This window comes from Dunckerocampus dactyliophorus, chromosome 21 (assembly GCF_027744805.1).
Source record: "Dunckerocampus dactyliophorus isolate RoL2022-P2 chromosome 21, RoL_Ddac_1.1, whole genome shotgun sequence".
In the NCBI taxonomy this organism is placed as follows: domain Eukaryota; kingdom Metazoa; phylum Chordata; class Actinopteri; order Syngnathiformes; family Syngnathidae; genus Dunckerocampus; species Dunckerocampus dactyliophorus.
In genome coordinates, this window is record NC_072839.1 from 4,136,524 (window position 1) to 4,158,576 (window position 22,053).

General features: G+C 42.9%; 1 protein-coding gene across 8 annotated transcripts in view; it reads left to right on the forward strand.

The window, feature by feature from the left end:
- ctnnd2a (catenin (cadherin-associated protein), delta 2a) overlaps positions 1-22,053 on the forward strand; it is a 245,352-nt gene that overhangs the window by 14,151 nt on the left and 209,148 nt on the right. For all 8 annotated transcript variants that reach the window (XM_054765059.1, XM_054765060.1, XM_054765061.1 and 5 more), the window contains exon 2: positions 17,514-17,644. In XM_054765059.1, coding sequence (XP_054621034.1) covers positions 17,516-17,644 — 129 coding nt within the window. In that variant the 5' untranslated portion in view covers positions 17,514-17,515. The remainder of the gene's footprint in view (positions 1-17,513; positions 17,645-22,053) is intronic.

A 22,053-nucleotide genomic window follows, 5' to 3' on the forward strand; every position in this document is an offset into this window, starting at 1 on the left:
CCTATTTGCCATGGAAAGAATCAACGTAGAAACCCCGTTGTCACTTCCTGTCCGCCTCCCACTCTGCTCCCCTAGCAGCGGATCACATTTACAGCAACACACACAAGCACATGTCTTATTTATAATAATAATAATAACAATAATGGATTAGATTTTATGTGGCGCTTTTCAAGGCACCCAAAGCGCTTCACAACGAAGTGAACCCATTATTCATTCACTCACTGGTGGTGGTAATCTACATCTGTAGACAAAGCTGCCCTAGGGTAGTCTGACGGAACCGTGGCTGCCAATTCGCACCTACGGCCTCTCCGACCACCATCAAACATTCACTGGCATTCATGCACCAGTGTGGGCACCGCTGGAGGCAGCGAGGTTTCCGCTTTCTGGATGACCTGCTCTACCGCCTGAGCCACTGCCACCTCTGTCTTATTTGTCTTATTTCCTCAGATTGTGTCTACTATATTGGGTACTACGGGTGTACAGGTGACTATAGGGGTGTTATTTCATGTCTAGAGGGCTCTAATAATGTTAAAACCTGTATTTAGAAGGTTGTAAACAGATTTTCTATACTCCAACTATGAAAATATTGTATTTATAAGGAAGGACTCCTGCTTTGCGTAAATTCACTTATGACGGTCAGCTGTGGAACCAATGAAGGGATTACTGGAAATGGGATTTTTGAGTTTCTACTTTGCTTTTGTTGTCTTTTAAATATACGACATTTCAGAAATGAGTTGAAAAATGTACGCCTCTTGTCATGAAGGGGGCGGGTCCCGCCGCCAAACCAGTTGAGAACCACCGATACCGACGATAACGGCTGTGCTGTCGTTTTCAGAGGGCAGTTTAGTCAGATGAAAGTTAGCTGTGCAGGTTTAGACGGGGAAGAAAACACACGTGTTGAGTCTTCAGGCTTATTTTGATCGGAGAGCCAGGAAGTCTTTGGATGCTGTCATGCGTTTCAGAGCGTTAGATCATTTCCACGTCTCACATGGGGAGGGAACATTGCAGCGCGCTTGTTCTTAAAGTTCTTTAAGTCCTTTACTTGTAGGACTTGAACGTGTGGACAGCCGTGTGACTTGACTCTCCTCCGCATGAAACGAAGTGGGCACAGCCTATTAGTTTTTGTGGTTGTACAATGAAGGGGATGATGCCCCCCCCCCCCCCCCCCCCCCCACACACACACACACACACACACACACCACTGCTCTTTGTCAGAGCCCACAGGACTCCACTCCTTGCAGCGCCCGCCTCACACACACACTCAGGAACACACGTCTAATCATGGGGGGGGGGAGAGAGAGAGAGAGAGAGAGAGAAACACCCCCACCCTGTTTTTGTTAGGCACACTGCAGCGTAAATTGAGGGTCAGTCGGGCCACCATGGAAGACCGGTTGTAGTCGTGGTAGTACCATGGTAACTACTTGCGAGGTTACTCCAGTTGCCATGACGACACACAGATCACTAGCTCAATGCTACAACCGGCCAGCAGGCATTGATTGTGATCGATAACAGCGGATAATGAATTCCACGCGACGCTTCCCCCTCTAAAGTTGCAAACACTTCTTCAGATTTCATGCTACAAAGGCGGGGTGACGGAGATCCAATTAACGTTGGCCTGCAAGGGGGAAGCACGCTCATCTACCTTTTTAAAGCGCACTGACCTCTCCAAGGGGATATTTGAAATGCTAATTTTACAGCGGTGACCCGTCACACGTAAGTGGCGAGGGGATGACGGGAAGCGTGCGCTCGTGCTGTATAGCGGTGACCCGCCAGCTTCGTCACGCTTGATTCTCCGAGGCGGCGGCCCTGTTGGTCAAAGCCCAGTCAATAATGATTAAATGCCAGCGTGCCAGTGTTAGCCTGCAAACACGAGGTTAATGAGGCGCTTTTACGTCCACGCTGTCGTACTGCTTGGCTTTTTAGCACCGAGCCGCGCTCACGTTGGACAACCAGACAAGCTCGAAATAATCAGCGCCAGGAGGTCCTCTTCAGACTGCACTGACTCAACAGTGCCCCTGCTGGTTGCAGCCAAGTAGTGCACTCCATTTACCCTTGATTACTTCATCCTTTCATTTGGCAAAAAAAATATGCATATTGCAGCAAATTGGATGCATTTTTTTTTCTAAATTAAGCATTTTTGAGCGTTAAAATGGATAAATACATTAAAATACAAATGTAAGGCATTCAGAAGTGGCATTCAAAGACATTGTGATGATATATAAAACAGTCGTCCCTCGTTTATAGCCGTTAATTAGTTCCAGACCCAACCGTGATAAATGAATTTCCGCTATATAGCATTCAGTGGAATATCTTTGTAGTTAAAGCATAGAAAACCTGTTTGACTTTCTAAATATGCTTTTTAACATTATTAGAGCCCTGTAGACATGAAATAACACCCCTACAGTTGCCTTTACGCTGCTGTTATTCATTGTTTACATCACATTGTGCAGCTCTTATGCCGCACAGACGAGAGACGGCCGCTAGCTAGCGAGCTAACCAGATAGCCTTAAATTTATTTCTTCCAAACTTAATAAGCCAAAAGCTTACCACTTCCACACGGAATGGGAAGGGAACTTTTTTTTCACAGTCATGTGGGACATGCCATGGCTGCCTTTATGACTTCATGCAGTGTTAAGGTAATGTAAGGTAATGTCTCATCAATCTTTACTGCCACCTAGTGACCAGAATACTACATATCACTTGTATTTCAATACGTTTTGACTAATAATAGTTATTAATTAGTTAATTATTAATTAATTAATTAGTTTCTGTAAAGCCACAATATAACGAGGGAGTGCGATATTGCAAGGGACGACTGTATTCTACACAAGTCACTAGGTGTCAGTAGCGCAATGTTGGGTGAGATACTGTAACGTTTGCCGGAACAACTTCTTAAATGGCTTATTTTCTATTATTATGTCTCCTAAAGTGTGTAATAGGAGTGTAAAGGTGACTATAGGGGTGTTACGTCATGTCTCGAGGGCTCTAATAATGTTCAGAATGCTCTAACTATGAAAATATTTGGTTTATAAATAAGGAATCCTACTTTGTGGAAACATACTTATTGTGGTCTGGGCTGGAACCATTTAATCGCGATAAACGAGGGATTAGTGGGCTTGAGTTGTCATGGTGGATAGCAGGGATGCAACGCTACGCTGTAAAACCATGCACGTACTGTTTGGTGTACACGAACACGGGACTGTTGGTTTTGTGAAACATTTGACTCTGTGTGTGTGTGTGTGTGTGTTTGTGTGTGCGTGCGCATGCCTGTCCAGGCCGATCCCATTTCCCACACTGTACATGTTTGAAGTGAGGGACAAAGTGGACAAAAAGACGAGGCTTTGGGCGACAGAGTGTATATATTGGAGAGTATGGGCGACAGCAGCAGCGATACACTGTGGCGACTTGGCGTCAAGGTGCGGTGCATCTGTTTTTGAACACTTCACCTTCGTAAACAGGACTTGTAAGGACTCCCAAAATTCTCCAAAAAGTGCAGTTTTCCTTTTGATGCACACATCCTTCAATTTGTCTGCTTTTATTTCCATGCTTTGTTTTAAAAATCATTTCATAGTCTTTAATAAGAGAGAATTGGACACACCAAGAACGTATCGAGGTGCAGATCATGTTTAAGATGTATAACAACCTGATCTAATGGTGTGTCGGTACGATATCTGGCCACCTGTGTTATGCTGCATACATGAGAGGGCCAGTGTCTGTTTGGCGAAGCTTGTGAGGGATGTTTCGTTGCAAAACATTCAAATCCTCTCCCGGCTTGACAACAAATGTGACGATGAGGCTGAATATCTCATCGGCGAAGCGGATCAAGGAATGAATGCCGAGGACCGACACTTGTTGTTGCGATGCTTGCACGAGATTCCCTTTTTTGCACAGCAGACTGACCTCATATTCTCTCACCGTTGTACCCCCATCATGAAAAAAAGAAAAGATCGGTGCGGGAATATGTCAATAAATGATCCCAATTGCTGTAGAAGGCAAAGGCGCTTTAGAATTCCTGAGCGCTGAGGCCTCCGGTGGGCCGGAGCTGCGGAATTAGCTGGGAAAATCTGCTTGAAGCCGTCTCCCTTGGCCGTGGCGTCCGCGGCGTGAGATCTATCTTATGAAATCTTGTTAGTGGAGCTGCGAGCCCACATGTGCAAAGCATACGCTAAATGGTGTCATTGAGTTTACCTGCAGTACATCGAGACCACACGGGAATGGCGACCCTTTTATTAAGCTTTAAGCCTCCAATAACCAAAGCAATGCAACGGAGGATATTCTGCATTGCTTTACGCTCCGTCCTTGCTTCCTCTCTCTATCTGTCAGTCCCACACCTCCGAGGGGGGGTCAGCGTCAAGCCAGGAAGCTTTACAACTCGCCGAGGTCCCATATGCCTCTTGTGGTAATAGCCTCGACTAAGAACCTCATCACCCCCCTGAGAAACTGAGATAGACACAGAGAGAAAATCCACAATGAGCGCACGAGGGGGGAAAATTGCGGCGGCCGAATGAGACGTACGGCGCCGCTCGAGAGCGGTTGCAGCGACGCTCTACTGACCATAGAATATCAGTCTGGCATGGCAACGTAGCGAACTCGGGTTGTTTGTTCATCGAGTTCGCTGCTCAGAAGGCCACTTCCTGGTTCAAGTAGGACGACAAAGTACATTTTTAAAAATAAATTTACCGTTGAGACCCATGTTCATGTCATATCCAGATTATACCAAAGCTTTTCCAGCGAGGACCATAGAAAAGTTATATTTTATATATATATATATATATATATATATATATATATATATATATATATATATTTTTTTTTTTTTGGAGAAAAAACTGTATCTCAGCTTTGTCATCAAGGTGAAAAAGCATATTTTTAGTAGCAAGTTTGCGCTGTTCTCTTTTTCCCCCCATCTTTGCTGCTTTATTTAAAAAAAAAAAAAAGTCAATTTTTAGTCATTTAAATAAATATTATGACTTTATTCTTGTGACATTTGGACTTTATTCCAATTATAGCATAACCTTTTCCCTCGACCCATTTTTTCCAAAATTACAACTTTTTGTTTTCTTTTTCATAATATTTTGACTTAAAAAAAAATAAATGCAATATTTCAGTTCCCTCCAGCTAAAAATGACATTTTTTCTCTTAATATATCTTCATTTATTATCATAAAATTGCAGCTTATTTTTTCATTTCTGCTCTGATATAACTTTCTTTTTCACTTTATTTTGTTCTGTTTATTTCTCACAATATTACGTCTTTTTTTCTTTAATATTTCAACTTCATGCGACTAAAATGTTGTTTTTCCTCATAATGTTACGCCGTTATTCTCGTAAAATTATGGCTTTTTCTCAGAAGATTACAACTTTTTTTCTCTTGTTGCAGTCGTCCCTCGCAATATCACGGTTCGATTATCGCTCCCTCACTGTGGCAGTTTCTCAGAAATGAAAGTTTTGTGGTAGACGGTGGCCTCCGATTGGTCGAAACATTGAAATACAAGTGATATGTCGTATTCTGACACAGAACGTTGAGACATTACCTTCCTTTACATTACCTTAACAAATTAAGACATTTAAAAAATGTCATTTTAGTAGCACAGAGTTGAAATATGAAATAAAAAAAATGTTCCTTTTGAAAAAGTCATATGATCAACAAAGGAATAATCGTTTTTTTCACGTACAGCTGAGATGCTGTTTATTCTTCAACTAAAAATAACTTCTTAGCGTGTTTCTTTACAAAACATCCTCTCTTCATTTTTCACGATGTGACCCCCGTGGCGTACCAGATAGTTGAGCAACAGCAACTCAGCTAAACCCCGCCTCTTTCATCCGCGTCCTCGTTTTGAATTGAAACCTGTTGCATCTTCGTCTGTCATTCCCATCAGACATTTGCATTGTGCATCTGACGTTCAGCTTTCAGGCATCTGCTTGTGTGCACAAACACACATTTTGTCTTCCCGACTAGCGAGACCGTCTCACCATCTGCCCCGAGGCCTTTTGGCTTGTGAGAGGAGGGACACAGAGCGCTATTGTTTTGCCTGTGATTCAGTTATTACACAGAGATTAACACAGTGGCAGACGCCGCTGACATCCAGGGAGGGGCTTCGGCCCCGGCGACGGGCGAGAGAGACACTTTTAGCATGTTTTCCTCCATCCCTCGCCCCCTTTCTCCTTCTGTTTCGCTGTGCCGCTGACAGACATGTACATTCTTGTGCATGATGTTACGCGCTTATTCAGGCATTGCCAAACACTTGCAATTATGCTGCAACAAGATACACACACACACACACACACACACACGGTGACTCCTGGAGGGACATGTTCAGTGGCTGATAAGGGCGAGGGCATTAGAACAGAAATGGCAGCCCAGTGGCAAAGCGTCTTTGACATGCACACGCATTACCTCCTTTATTAGAACCATTTGCATGAAAGCCAATGGATGGCTGCATACTTTAAAGGCGTGCAGAAAGAAACAAAGGGAGCCATTGCACGGAGAGATGGAGAAGGTGACGTCATGCCGGGAGGGATAAGGCAGGGTCCCAGTGGGATCCCCCGCCCCTCCTCTGACAGATGTACGGTACCTCGGTGCGATCAAACACAGCCAGCGGGAGGATTTTGTGCTCTGAGCAGCTGGAGTAGTGTAAAAATAACACACACACACACACACACACACACCATCCATATGTATCACACATTAATACTCTAATATTCTTTATTTAGCGACAGTGCGTGAGAAGAGCCAAACACAGCTTTTGCAGTGCAAACTACAAAATAAACAATGAACATGCTGTTCAATGAATGCTTATTTTACACTCTTAATCAAGGAAGAGATGCAAAACTGAGCGTTTTATGCTCGTAAAGCACAGTCGAAACAAATGGAAACCATTACCGCTGTGCTGAATTGGTTGTTGATTCATCGCATGTTCACTCAACTGGGTGCACTACTCGGCTGCAGCCAGCAGAGGCGCTGTTTGTCCCAACTAGCTTGCGCTCTGAAGGTCGTCATCGTGACGTTTTTGCGGGAATTTGAGCTAAATCCACGCAGGCCTGCTTGATGGCACAACTCCACCTTCTGCTCAATGCAACAACAGTGTGGAAATGGGAGATCAGAACATTCGGACAGAGGTTTATTTAAAAAAAAAAAAAAGTCCCCATAGTTGATCAATGAAATGTGTAACGGCTTTAATTTTACAAAATTTGAATATTTCTTCTCAATGATAAAATAAAATAAAATAAAACATACAATTACAAATTCAAATTAAAAAGTTGCATTTTTCATTTAAAAAATGTTTTAAAATTACTTTCATTTTAATTTGACCCTGGAACAGGTATTTTTGAAATAACATAATATGTTAAGTGTATTTTTTCTTACTAAAAACAACTGTTTCTGTGGATGTATGATTGCATCCACCAATGTCGACTTGCCACATTTAATTGCCTCAACAGCTCGTTACTGTTGCGCGCGCGTGTGTGTGTGTGTGTGTGTGTGTGTGTGTGTATCACGCCAGGTGTACCTCATGCATGTATTAAATGTCAAAGGCCCATGCAGGCGTGTCCCACACGGCTTCCAGCAGGGGAATCCTCCCCCTCCCTCCTCCACCCCCACCCCCAGGAGCTTCATACACTGGCAAACCTTGATAGGTTGAAATAACAAAAACACAAGCCGTGGTGCCGGGATTAGTTTTTATATCCATTTTTGAGTGGAATCCCACATTGAGTATCCACTGGCAGTACTCACAGATGGGAAAAGTAGTGCATTATACTCCTAGCAATGTCTTTCCCTGCAATTAGAGCTAATAAGGCATTGCAAAGATGTTATCATCACCCTCTGTGGCTTGTAAAACAACTGCTAAGTAAAGCACTTCAATGATGAAAACTCCAGTAGCGTGTCCACAAAGTCCTCCGGTCTCCATCCTGTCCTTTTCCCGGCCCTCTTTTTTCCTTTCCGGCATGTTCTATCCAGTTCCTTCTTCTATGCAGCTTGTTTAGGAGACTGACCTGTCAGTTTTGATCTTCTACTCTCCGAGTAGCTGCCCTACTTATTTAGAGGAGGCGGACAGTGACATCACATTTGGAGGGTGAAATTGGAACGGGAACAAGGAGGGCTGTAAGCCATCCCGGTAGTTGTTTCGCGACACATTCAGGATGTGGAAAAGGACCTAATATCTCCTTTTGAAGGCCATCTCATCCATTGGGGCAGCCTTGAATGGTACTTAAGGGCCCCCCATGAACCTGAGGGGAATAAATGAGCAGTGCATTGGTATTGTAACCAAACATTGACTTTAGTTAGTGTTTATATGTCAGCCGCTTCCATGCACTTGAGTTCTGCCCATCGAAGGTTCTATCCTGGAGTTGGCCAAGTGTGTTGAGCTGAACTTTTTACTTTTAATTCACTTCATTTGCCGATTGGATTAAATCCAATGCTTTGTATGCAGGAAGGCGTATCTCCATTGGGGGGAAACAACCGTTTCAGCACCAAGGACAGCTCCTGAAATAGCTCACTGTATGGAGCTTTTATGTTTGTTTTATGTTTGGCATTCATTAGCATATGTTTTTCACATGGATTTATTTTTTTAATCCAGGCTACAATTTTATTTTATTATTATTATTAATAATTTTTGTTTTTTTAAATTGTTTTTTAATTTTTAAGTACTTTTTTAATTAAAACAAAACAAAATCAAAAATATTTAATTGGAATTTTTAAATATTTGTACAATTAAAACCTGGTACTTTCTGCAGTTGAGTAAATAAATACCCCCGGGCTACCATATTTGGAAATCTTAATTACTTGGAGATGTGTGAGGAACCGAGACGGTGAAGGGCAGACTCACCTATTTGAATTAGGTGGTAAGTATGCGGAGGACTTGTTTTGGAGACGATAGGCCTCAGTGTGACATGAATGTGTATCTTAGCAGAAATACACATGTGTGTTTGTGCATAGATAGAACTATCCATCCATTTTCTATACCGCTTCATCCTCATTAGGGTCACGGGGGCATGCTGGAGCCTATCCCAGCTGACTTCGGGCGACAGGCGGGGTACAGCCTGGACTGGTCGCCAGCCAATCGCAGGGCACATATAGACAAACAACCATTCACACTCACATTCATACCTATGGACAATTTAGAGTCGTCAATTAACCTCACCTGCATGTTTTTGGAATGTGGGAGGAAGCCGGAGTACCCGGAGAAAACCCACGCGCACACGGGGAGAACATGCAAACTCCACACAGAGATGCCCAGGGGAGAATCGAACCCAGGTCTTCCCGATCTCCAGCCAACGTGCTAACCACTAGACCACCGTGCGGATAGAACTAATGTCACACAAAACACAACATTTTATGAGTGCAATAACAAACCATGGTTTCCTGACGTGTGTTCACGTTATTTATGTTCAATATAATGTCCGCATTGAAAGTTTGAGTTATTCCGTAGTCTGTTTGGCTTGATGCACGTACTGTATACTTTCCATAGCTATAAATGGAATAGTAAAAGCGACCCTAACGTGCAAGCATTGTGTGCTGCAGGGTGTGCTTGTATTCTTAATACAGGAGAGACTTCTCATGCCAGAGTAATCAGGTCTTTCGTAATGGATAAAACCTTAGGAATGTCCTGCAAACGCATCAAGAAAATAACAGTTCTTGGATAGTTGGGAGGATTTTTGCCAAAGGGTGGAAGTGACTGTTCCCTGTATGCCGTAAATAAAGAACTTTTGTGTTTTTCAGCCCTGGTGATGCAGTCTAGCCGTCTGTTTCCTTTCTGTACCTGTTGCCCTTGTTCTCTTTCCACTTCCTGCTTGCATTCTACTGTCAAAATAAGTGACATTATGGGGGAACGTCCACTGGGAGGAAAGTTAACAATGATTTTTTTTTTGCTTCTTTTGGACTGTGGGGGGAATATATTTGTGACTTTTTATGCTGATGCATTCTCCTGCATGTCTGTGAATCCACGGCCCAATCTAGGTCAACCCGTGCATGTGAATGTGTTTGTGTTGCATGTTCAGTGGGCGCTCCAGGCTATGACAAACAATATATGCCTCTGAAAGCCACTGAATGTAACGGGTTTTTTTGGGGGGGGTTCACCACATGACTTGCCATAATTGGCGGACTTTGGAGTAATAAGGTTGAGCGTATCATCGGACTGCAGTAGCTGCAGGTATTGATGGAACTAGTCAAAGTTGGCGTCTCTGAGGCCGCAGAAGAGCAACAGGCCTCAGGCATGAGATCACAACAGCGTGTGAGCCGCCTCCTCAATGAGGGAATAAGGGCGCTGGAGACGTGAGCCACGTCCACCTCCGGTCTCATCCGCTGGTTTCTTCTGGGCTTTTCTCAGGCTTATCGCTCCTCCACAGGGAACGCAAGAGCCGACATGAATTTTTAAGATGTGCGCAAGTAGATCTGTGCTTTTATTTGTGTAACCACATTATGTTTTGTGTCTTTGGGATTCTGCTGGCACAAAATGCACCGAAATCCCCGAATCTTTTATATACTGTCGCCTGTGCTGTGCGTTTTTGTCCGGCATAAACAGTAGAACCTCCACTACTTTGCATGTTAGTGTGTCCTCTCGGTTTCCATGTGGGGTTTAAACGTTTCACTGGGCGCCTCGAGCCTCGCTACATTACTACATCGTGGATAAAACCATACCCTAGGTCAGTGGTTCTCAACTGGTGGGGCGAGACCCACAGGTGGGTCCTGGATGGGTCGCAGACAGCAAGTCCAAAATTACATTGCAATATGTAACATACCTCAAATGAGGTCTGCGCTGGTTCTGTGCCAGATTTCTATCCGACGTTTATATTAGAACGTACTCAATTGTGCTGATGTACTTAATGAAAACAGGGCTGACTGCATTTATTTTTAAGAATAACAAAAACAGCTTTTACTCAACACCCTAAAGGGGAATAAAACATCCACTTAGCACTTATTGCTGAATTTATTACACACGCATAGGCTAGATATTAAAAGCTTTGAAATCGAGTCTTCACAGACTCGGGCAGAAAATGCCGCGTTGCTGAGAAACAACCTTATATCGTTTCCTTGTACATGCTTTCATCGGATTCATTCCCCCGTATCACTTCCCTGAGACAAATGTTAGGTAATTTACTTGTGGCGAGCCGTGCATATTTAATAATGCACTCCTACTCTTCTGATGGAAAGACTAAAGGAAACAAAGGCGCAGGTCCGAATGCATTCTACTGTGGCTCACTTCAATGGAATACCTTCACGTGAACACTTTATGTTTGTAAATGACTTTTCCGCATTCGTTACCTGTGCTCGGATGCGCACTTCATCAACATCCTCAGGAGCTCACGCGCTAATCATCGCTCACGTATGGCTAATCGCGCTAATGTTGTCAGAATGAGGCCACGTTCAAAATGAAGCGACAATCATCTTCATTTTCACGCCCAATTTTGCCAGCCAATCACTTCTCGGCCCCAAAGACTGTTTTGGCTTTTTCCAAAACGATCCCCTGACGAATGGAGCAGCGGAACGTCTCACATGATTGATGGCTCCAATTTACCTCCGTGTAATGTCTCCTATTAAACTCTGAATAATGCATCATTTATTTAGCGCGTGTGCACTATCGTACTCGTGTGAGGCAAGGGCGTCATGTGCATGCTCTTCCAAAGAATGCCAAGTTACAGGAGCACTGGAAGCTCGGACAATAACCACTTTTTTTTCTTCACTTAAAAGTACAATAGTACCTCGCATAACATAAACCTCCTTTTACATAAATTCCACTGAAGTTTTTGCTTCGTATTACAGAAGAAATTCCATATAACATAAAGCGTCAAGTCAGTGCAAGTCTTTTTTTTTTTTTCAATCAACTTTATTAATGCCTCAAGTCGGTGCAAGTTCAGACTAACACTTGGTGACGCCTTCTGACGCTTCACGCTCTCATTGGCTGATTATCGGGGCACCGCCTACGCTCTCCTCTCATTGGCTGAGTCATACAGCGCGTACGTGAGTTTGTGTGAGAGACAGGCTTGTCCCTTCAAACTCCTTCCTCTTCCTCGCCCTGAAACTAACCTAAACAATTAAGTTAAGTTAATAATTAAAATTTGGCACACAGCATCATCGTGTAGCACGTGTGCGTTTGTCTGTGAGACCAGCTGACTCTTAGACTCTTTGAGTCGCGTTTCGACTCAGGCTAGTCCTCCTCCTCCTTCCTGCCTCCACTTGCGCTCCTGATCAAGACATCTCGTGAACGGTAGGATTGTTTTTGTTTTTCAGTTGTATTCATTTACAGTAATCTTATTTAGTACCTTATTTTATATTGGAATGTTACTCTACTATGTTTATGATAACGTTCTCTTATATTTTCCCACCATTTTTGGTGGACTTTGAATATTTTGAAGGCCCAAAGGGGTGATTTTGGGAAGATCTTGGAACGGATTAGGCCATTTACATGTATTTTACACTTCGTATAACATAAAATCCTATAACATAAAGGTTCTCGGAACGGATTATTTACGTTGTAGGGACGTCTACTGTATAAGCATGCAAGCGTGTGAATCGAGACACAACCTATAACTAACCCATAACCCCTAAACCTAAACCCTAACCCTCTAAATCTTCGCTTTCATAAACTTCAAAACACATTTCTGTGTGATTCCGATCTCTTTTATTTGACGTCCTCATGATACCTTGCCAAATGCTCCTGCACCATTCCGTCAAACTGGAGCTCTTGATACCTTATCTCTCGCTGAGCCCGATGAAATGTCATGGTCCCCCCCACCCCACCCCCATTCCAATTCCTGCCTCAGATTAATAGGAACCGGCACACGTCTCCGACAGTGCAATTAAATGTGTCCCAATCTCTGTCTAAGCTGCGGCCCCTGTTGCATTGTATCCTGCATGAAGTGACGCGCCTATTCAGCAGAAGGTGCTGACAAAAGAGGAGGCTGTGTGAAGCATTCTGGGATTGCAGCGCTTTGTGACACTTGATGGAAAATGTGTTGCTACAGCGGTATTATCGCCGTCACAGGCAGATTTTGCAATTTTCTCCACACGGCAAATGTTGATGATCACTTTTCATAATAATGTGCGAACGTCGTTGCAGGGACTGGAGGAATTTTGGTGTTTGTTTGGCTCGGATGCGATGGCATCTGTCGTTTCTTTGTCACTTTGATAAAGCAGAGCAATAATGGGGAATATCTGACGAGGCGGTGCCTTAAAGCGCCGTCACTACAACTCACGCTCACTTGTGAAGGTGTTTAATAAACAGCGGAGACTTAAACGCAGTCTTTACTGCGGTCCTCCTTGCTCGCCATCCAAAGTGCAGTGACTCATCTGCTCTCAAGAAGTGGAGATGCCAGGCTCAGAAGTGCTGTTTGTCAGCCAGAGTGAAAATATCCATCTGCAGGCTGCCTCAGCAGCATCTTTTATTTACAGACACCACCCAGCCTCGCCTGCTGTCTCTGTCCGCTGGCTAGCGAGCCCACTGCCGACTGGATATTTGATTTACAAACTGGCTGCCTTGTTTACGGTCTTTCCCCAATGCGAGAAAGCTTACTTGAGCACCGGATTCCAGTTGTGTTCATCACAATTGCAGTATTTTCCTGCAGTAATCACACATCTCTATGCCACAATCGATAATGGAATGCTTAGTCTTCTCAGAAAGGTGCACGGGCCTCTGCTGTGACCGAAACAAAGTTGGCACAAACTTGGATCTCAAAGTTAGATGTTGTAATTGGACTGATGAGTCTCCCAGGAAAGGGACTCCACTTACTTGGCTCATTATTTAGTCTGCTCTATTGACAATGTCCACTCCCCGCGGACTGCTTTCATGTGAAACTTGCTGTTCTACTTCCACATTTCTTTGACTCGTGCTGTGCAAATTGTCACTGTAGCACTAAAAACTCTATACTAAGCTTTTAAGGAAAGTTACATCTAAATCATGTGTTTTTTCCCGACCTTGTGCTAACCCTAACACGCCGTCCTTTCTGGTTTCTTTCCCTTCCTCGTTTCCCAAAGGAAATAATGTAAAGTGTATTAATATGTTCCAGGCTCAAACTGTAGCCATTGTAAAACATTTATTAACTCCTTCAGTGTTTTTAAAATGTGTTTACTTTTTAAATGTTTTTTTAATTTGAAATTCTAGACATTTTTAAAATTTTTGTGTTGTATTTTTACAATTTGTTTATTTTTACCTGCAGTGTTTTAAGTAACACTGTCTGAAAGCCAAAGAGACATTGGCCACCGCGTAGTAAAACTAAATAAAAGTAAAATAACGTAAAACTCCTCACTCTTTACAGCTCTACTGAAGGAAGGTTACACTTTTGACCTTTATTAACTGTATAGGTAATGCTTTAAGTAACATTTTAATGTCATATAAGCTTCAGGAAAAGTTAACCACTGTATAATAAAGCTAAAATACAGTAAAACTACTCAACATTTGATATGTTTCTGGTTACATTATGCCTTTTTGCTCCATTTTTCCCACTGTGGCGTGTTTTGCCAGGAAGGCGAGTGTGTCCAAGCTCTGCCTTCCGCCTTTTGCATTGTGGAGGGGTTTTTACAGCTTTCAGACGTGCATTGCACGGCATTACGGAGGTGGAGCTCACTTTTGCTCGCCTGCAAATGTCAATAAATGCATGACATTTTAATGTGCACCCATACTTGCTAAATATAGCAACCATGTTGCTAAATTGTCAACATGGATCTCTTCTATGTATGAGGTGTCTTTTGAATCAGATGATTGCCGGTGCTTGAAAGTTGGTGCCTCGCCAAATGCAGTGAGCGTAAGTAGGACCGCTTGATGATTAAGGGCGCAGACAAGTCCCACACTGTCTACGTGGGTTGATCTGACAAATCTCAAGTAAAACTGATCAAATGTAGAATTACTACAGCTTCTGCTTGGACATCAACAAGTAGCAGGAAAAAAACAGCCACACGACACTCGCTGACGGTGGTGCTGGGAACACCAAGGTTGGTTGGATTGCAAGGTGTGCCCAAAGCACTTAATGAGCACTTCCAATCATGCCTTGCACACTGCCACTTCCATATGACTGTATTATCGTTCATAGTAGCGATGCACTCGCTCACGGTCTGATTGGCTTCTGGCTGCCCTGTTCTCGTGATACAGAAAGAGTGATACTCCAAACAAGAAATCTCGTCGCACGAGATCACGCGACACCCTTATTTATTATGGTTTGAACTTCAAGTTCTGTTTGACTTTTGAAGCAAATGTTTCCACTTTGAGGGCTTCTACACCCGCCATGAAGACTGTCCGTGTCTCCTTGACAGGGTCTAATCAATGACGAGGCCTCAGCCTGGAAAACATCAATCCGTGACTCATCGGTGTGACAAAATCCCCTTTGCATGACGTGGCTGAAGATGCGCTGAATAACTGAGCGAAATGTCAATTGCGTATTAATTCTGCATTCTGAAGCCTGATGTAGGCTGTCTGAACGGGTGAGACATAAGGAGGACGGCGCAGAAAATATGATTCTGCTAACATTTCATTTCACACTTGTGAGATGTCAATGTCTCTGGCACTTCAAATATTTCTGCCTGCACGTTGTCGACAGCTCAATTTGGAGCCGTCAAATGATGCATCTGTTACACATGCAGGTCTGCTGATGAAGGGCACAACCCCCTCGGCTTTAATCTACTGACACTTTTTCAACATTTCAGACAAACAACCACGCGTATCATTTTTGTTCTACGTCATATGGTTCTCCTTTTTCCCCCCAGTCAGAGTAATTAAAATGGTGATAATTAGCTTATTAGCGCATCATTTTAATGAGTCTGGGAGGACTCGTTTATATTCATGAAGTGGCATCCTGGCAGGTGCACAGGTGAGGTGTGGGATTTGGTTTTGCTGGATGATTCCGTCCCACTTTGGTAGTCATTCATATCGTGATACATGCTCTGCAGGAGATCGTGGGGGTTCCAGGCCCCACCAGCGAATGGCAAGAATCTGCAAATACATGAATCAGTCTCACGTTTAAAAAAATATATAAATTAATAACTTACCGCTTTTTCGTGGTTCAGTATAGCCAATTTGCAAAAATATGCATAATTAAGCAAATTTCATGTTTTTACACATTTTTAAGTGTAAAAATTGTCATGTTCCACATGACAGGTTGGACTTGAGTTTTGGTTTTCCTTTCTTTTTCCATTGTTTCCTGTTTGGTGCTCTTAATTTGGCTTTCTGTTTCCTGTTTTGGGATCAGGTCCGCAACTTTGCTTCTGCTGGTAGGTGGCTGGCAGAAGCACATGTTGGTTAGTTAATTGTTAATCAAGCTACCATTGAGTTTAGTTTGGACGCTCTGCTTGTTTGCTGTTGTGTGGATGTGCTGCATTCGCCATGGACTTCTCCTGTCTGCTTGCTTGTTGCATTTTCGGTGAGCATTTAGCTGGGCTCTTTAACCAGCCTTTGCATTCGTGCATTTTTGGATTCTGTGACTCACACGTCTGCTCCTTGCGAGCTTCCATCTTTTTCCCTGAATTAAAGGACTTTATTGGTTGCACCTGCACAATGTCCTTGAATCCTGGGGTGGCGCTACATGCTAGAATAGCAGAACATGACAAAAATTGCTAAATGGACTAAAATACAAAATATAAGGCATCCAGAAGACGCATTCAAAAATGTTGCGATGATATGCAGCATTCTAGACTGGTAACTAGGTGTCAGCAATGTTGCATTGATGAGACAATAGCCACTGCAGGAAGTAATGTACAGAACAGGAAGTAAAAAAAAAATAAAACAAGAACAAATGCAAACACGTGAGTCTCTTATGTCTTATATGTCTTAGTTTTGCTGATTGTGTCTACTATAATGGGTAATACGAGTGTCTCTGTAACTATAGGGGTGTTATTTCATGTCTAGAGGGCTCTAATAATGAGTCTATATTATTTCATTATTAATGTCTCATTTCCTGTTATTTTGTCTACTCTATTGGGTACTACGAGTGTAAAGGTGAATATGGGGTGTTATTTCATGTCTAGAGGGCTCTGGTAATGTTGGAAAAAAAACTTATTTAGGTGGTCGTAAACAGTTTTTTTCAAGCTCCAACTACAAAAATATTTGATTTATGAATAAGGAATTCTACTTGGCGGAAATGAATTTGTCACGATCGGGTCTGGAACCAATGAAACACGATAAACGAGGGATTACTGTACTGTTGTCCTTGATGGTGAATTTGGTCAAATTGGTAAAGCTTCGTAAAAAAGCAAAGTAAAAAAATATACAGGATTATAATGATAAGTATGTTGTGTGTTTGTAAAAAGGCATGTTTAATGATCTGGGGGGGTGTCTTTAATATAAAGTGCTGTGTTATTCCTGTGTGGTGAATTGAGGCCACTTTGAACATGAATGATTACATTGCATGCATTTTGCAGACTGCAAACCTTAATTGACAAAATAGGCAAAAACCGGCCGCTCACGCAGTAATGCTGCCATTTTGTGTCTCCAAATTAGATGAATCCAGCTATAACTCACATGACCTATTGTTACTTTAATTATGTGCGCTTCTAATTGCATTGACTCCTGTCATGTTTTCTGTCATTTCCAGCCATGCCGGTGCCAGATCAACCCGCCGAGCAGGAGAAGGGGGCCATGGTTGCCCCGGTGATGCCGGCCTCCAATGGAGACAGATCTGAGACAGAGACGACTTCCTCTATCCTGGCCTCAGTCAAAGAACAGGTAGGAACATTTCTCTGGGGCATTTTCAATCGATAAGTGTTGATGATGGGTATTACTGGACAGCTGTTGCCAAGTAGAGACAGCTGAAATGGTCATTAAAAGCAAGTCTCAACATGTGTCCCACGACAAGGCTGGAAGTGAAGTAATGCATTGCACTGAAAGGACTACAGCCGCGCTATTGTCTCTCTTATTTTATCTCATTTAAGCAGAAAATCAACATGCGCAAACACAAAGAACCCAAACGGGTCCCGAGTCGGCGCACTCTAAACAACAAAAACATTTGTTTTGCACTAATTGCATTTGGTGATTGGTGTTAAGCCTTGGACTCATTCATTGTGTGGCTGAATGTTGTCACATTAAGTGGCATACACGACTTCTGAGGCAATGAATGGAAGTTGTCAGTTCAATTAAACAATGATGGAATATCCAATTTACCAGGACTGTGTTGACGCCAATTAAATGTTTATCAAAAGTGGTAAAATTAAAGCCGTTATGAGATGACTGGTACATTGCAATAAAAAAACATCATATTTAGCTGCTCGACAGTCTGCTTGTCAGTGTCAATTGATGTGTGTGAGTGGCAGGAAGAAAAGCTCTGACTGGCTTAGGGAGAAGTCTCGGCCTGTTAGCATGTAGAAATCACTCGTCCCCGAATAAAATACTTTTTTATAGGGAAAATCTGAATTAGGAATGGGGAAAACCTCTGCATGGATTTCCAGTAGCTCAACTTGCCATCGCTGACATACTGCTGAACCTTCTTTCAACAGCAAACTAGTTGAGACTGAATCAACAGCGTCTCTGCTGGTTGTATGTCTCCGCCGAGGTAGAGGCATGCCCAAAAACAAACAGTTACACGCTTTTATGGTGCAGAACGACAGTCGTTAAGATGCCAACCAACAACAGTCGTTTGGGTGAAATCACCCATGTTAATATTCCATTCATTTGTAACGATGGTCATGAACTCACCTTAAACCAAAGGCGGCTGTGTTGTGTTGTGTTTATTTGTTCGTCACGCTTAGCACGAATTTAGTAGAACCAGATGGAACGAAGTAGTTTCAAAATTCGCACCGCATTCGGGAGAGGGCTTGAAATTTGTAAGAATACAGAGATTCCGTTTCGAAGCTGTCTCGAATCATTCTTGCACATTTGACTCGAATGTGTAAACAGTAGGAATGTGAAACAGTGGGAATTTTAACTCATTCAGTACCGAAGACGTATGTATAAGTTTTTAATCAACCCACGCGCCCGATCCCAAAGACGTATTTATACGTCTTTTATGTATTTTTGCGCAAAAAGATGTGATGACGCAACTGCACAGTAATGGATGTCTCTTTTCGAGCAGTTTTAAGCCATACAAACGGCCACAAGGTGGCAGAAGTGCATTTGATAAGAGCTCGGCATAGAGCATGTAAAAACACACTCGACATCAAGGAGGAAGTGGAAGAGCACGGAGGAGTGTAGCGTGCAGGTTACACATTGTAGAGAAATTATAACGCTTGCACATACACACACACGCACGTACGCAAACGTGTGCTCACGCGTGCACACACCGTTTAGTTCCAAATGTGAAAATTGTAAATAGCTCATGGTGTTATATTTGTAAATAAATTCTTATTTTGATGTGTTGTTTATGTTGTGTGGTAGCTACTTTTCTCCCTTTTCTAGTCAGGAGCTGATATTTTCCTGAAACTTAACTATGTTCTACTGCTGAAAGATGGGAGTCCAATCTTACTTTTGTTGGTTCCATGTTTATATAGCCATAGAACACAACATTCTTTGTGCCTTGAAAATCAGTCAAAATTGTCTAAAAGGGCATTCTGGCTCATTCCACCTCTGGTGTGACGAGGGTATAAATGATTGACTCTTTCAGGAAGGGATGAAAGGACAGCATTGTATGTGGGGGAGCGATGGTGTCGCAGACCTCCCCCTCTGTTCAACATAGATGGCCTCCATTACTCCCCTTTTGAACCATCTGTGTTCACTGTCCCGAATATGTACATTTTTGTCCTCCAAAAAGTGCTGGTTCTGAGTCTTGACCTGAATAGTTAGCCCGCCTGTGTTGTGACAAGCGCCAACTCGGTGACTGCTTGGTTTGAACTGGACAGCACAGCACACAACAGGTAAGGTGTGCTCCAGCCTTTGTCTCAGGGTGTTTACCAGGTTTGAAGTGTTCTAGAATGTTATGTTGGTATTCTCATGCGCTTCCTCTTTGGCCCGTGGGCTGGTGGGAAGATTATCAGCTCTGTGATCACCTGTAAGGTTCTGATAAGGCCCAGTTTGTGTTCCAGTGGGTGATCTGAGTCAAAATGTAGGTCTTGGTCTAAATACGATACTTCCACGGTGTTGATGTATAGCTGCTTTGAGGTTTAATAGTCTATGGTCGACCTATGGTGATGGTGATTTAAGGGAACTCCATGTTTTGGCATAAGCCTAGGGTGGCATAACAGGAAATCAGTCTCACTTTTAAATCTCCACATTCTCTGATGTGTAAATTAGCAGCTAAAACGTCCACGAATAACATTTTCCCGTGGAACCTTTTTGAGTTTCTGGAGGTGCTTTGCAGGATGTTGCATCATCTTCCAGGTTGCCTTAGGAGAACTTCAACAGAGCCCACTTGAACCGGCGCTAACGTGCTTTACGGTGTTGCTAGGTCGACAACATCTTGTACTGAAGACACCTGTTTTCTGCCACATAGTGATGTCACAGCTGGTGAATATATAGCTGTTATTACATCTTAAACATTCAGCCTGGTAGCTTCCTAAAAGAAACACACGATCACCTTCACGTTGCATCACCAAGCACACGTCTTGTTGCATAGGAACAAGTTAATGACATTCTACTCATAAACATCCTAATCATGATTAATGGCATCGTGCTAATGTGGTTCATCGGGACGGTTTCATGTCATTAGAATCAAAGACGGCAGAGGACACAAGAAACGCCGTTGTCTACCTCGTAATGAGAATGCCCCAAAGGTTGGATTTTCGGGAAAACGGCGCCTCAAGTGTGACACAAACACGTACAGCATGAGACTTCAGTCGGGCTCATTCCGGCAAGCATCAAATTATTTTCATTTTCCTTTACCATAAAGGGTTTCTAATTAGCAGATTTTTAAAAATGGGTACGAACAACCTAAGCTGTAGACAACCTCCTGATCTAGTGTATCTACCTCTGCATGCGCTTTAAAGTGTTGCTGCTCAGTTGTTGCTGTGAAACTCATGCGTGTTACCCTCGCCGTACTCTACATTGGTATTAGTGCTGGATCAGCAGTTTGGTCCCACTATTACAACATTGGTTCTGTTGCTGCTGTGTAACGCAATATATTTTTTCATAAATGACCATGTGGTCAAAGAGAACTGTGTTCGTCATGTTACAATGATGACACATTCGCCACCGCAGGAAGTACTGCGTGGAACAGGAAGTAAAAATAGAAGGAGGGAGCCAATCCTAATGTGTGAGTCTATATTATGTCTTATTTATGTCTTATTTTCTCTTATTATGTCTGCTATATACAGTAGGGTAATGGGAGTTTAAAGGTGTTATTTCATGTCTAGAGGGCTCTAATGATCTTAAAAACTTATTTTCTATGCTCTAAATATTTGAGTTATCAATAAGAAATCCCACTTTGCGAAAATCACTTGTCACATTGGGTCTGGAACCAATTCATTCATTCATTCTTTTTCTATGCCGCTTAATCCTCATTAGGTTCACAAGGGTATGCTGGAACCTATCCCAGCTGACTTTGGGCAAGAGGCGGGGTCCACCCTGGACTGGTCGCCAGCCAATTGCAGGTCTGGAACCAATTAACAGTGATAAACAAGGGATTACTGTAATATCACCGCGCTTATTTGACACTTTTATGACACTTGTATGATTAGACGTGCACAGCTGATAAAGTTATGATGAAGGCTGTTTGACACTGGAACAGATGAAGTCATATTATTTCCCATAGGGGAATTATGTTTGACATTTAGGTGTCCACTGTATGATATTTCATACAAATGCGTCTTTCTGCCAAATGACTTGCATGCGATTAAAGTACACTTGGGTTCGTTTCCTCTCCTAAGCTTGTTGCATGTGAGCTGAAAGTCTCCATAATCCACCAATCCACCATCAAAGGTTCTCCATTGATGCAGTTTGTGTATGTGACAGAAGCGAGGTCTTGTTCAGTGCACACGCAGGCTGATACATTCTATCCTCTTCCAGACTGACTGCTGGTTGGTCACCAGACGGCCTTTTTGTTGCTGAAGTTTGGCCTTTTTTAGAGAAGCCTTGCTCCCTCTATTGACTAGAAAACTTGGAGATAGTTGTGAGCAGCAGACACCTACAGGAAAAAACTTCTCTTGTCAGAGTGATATACTGTAGTCCAGTAAATTAGGCTCTACTGTCCACCCACAAAGATTCTCCAC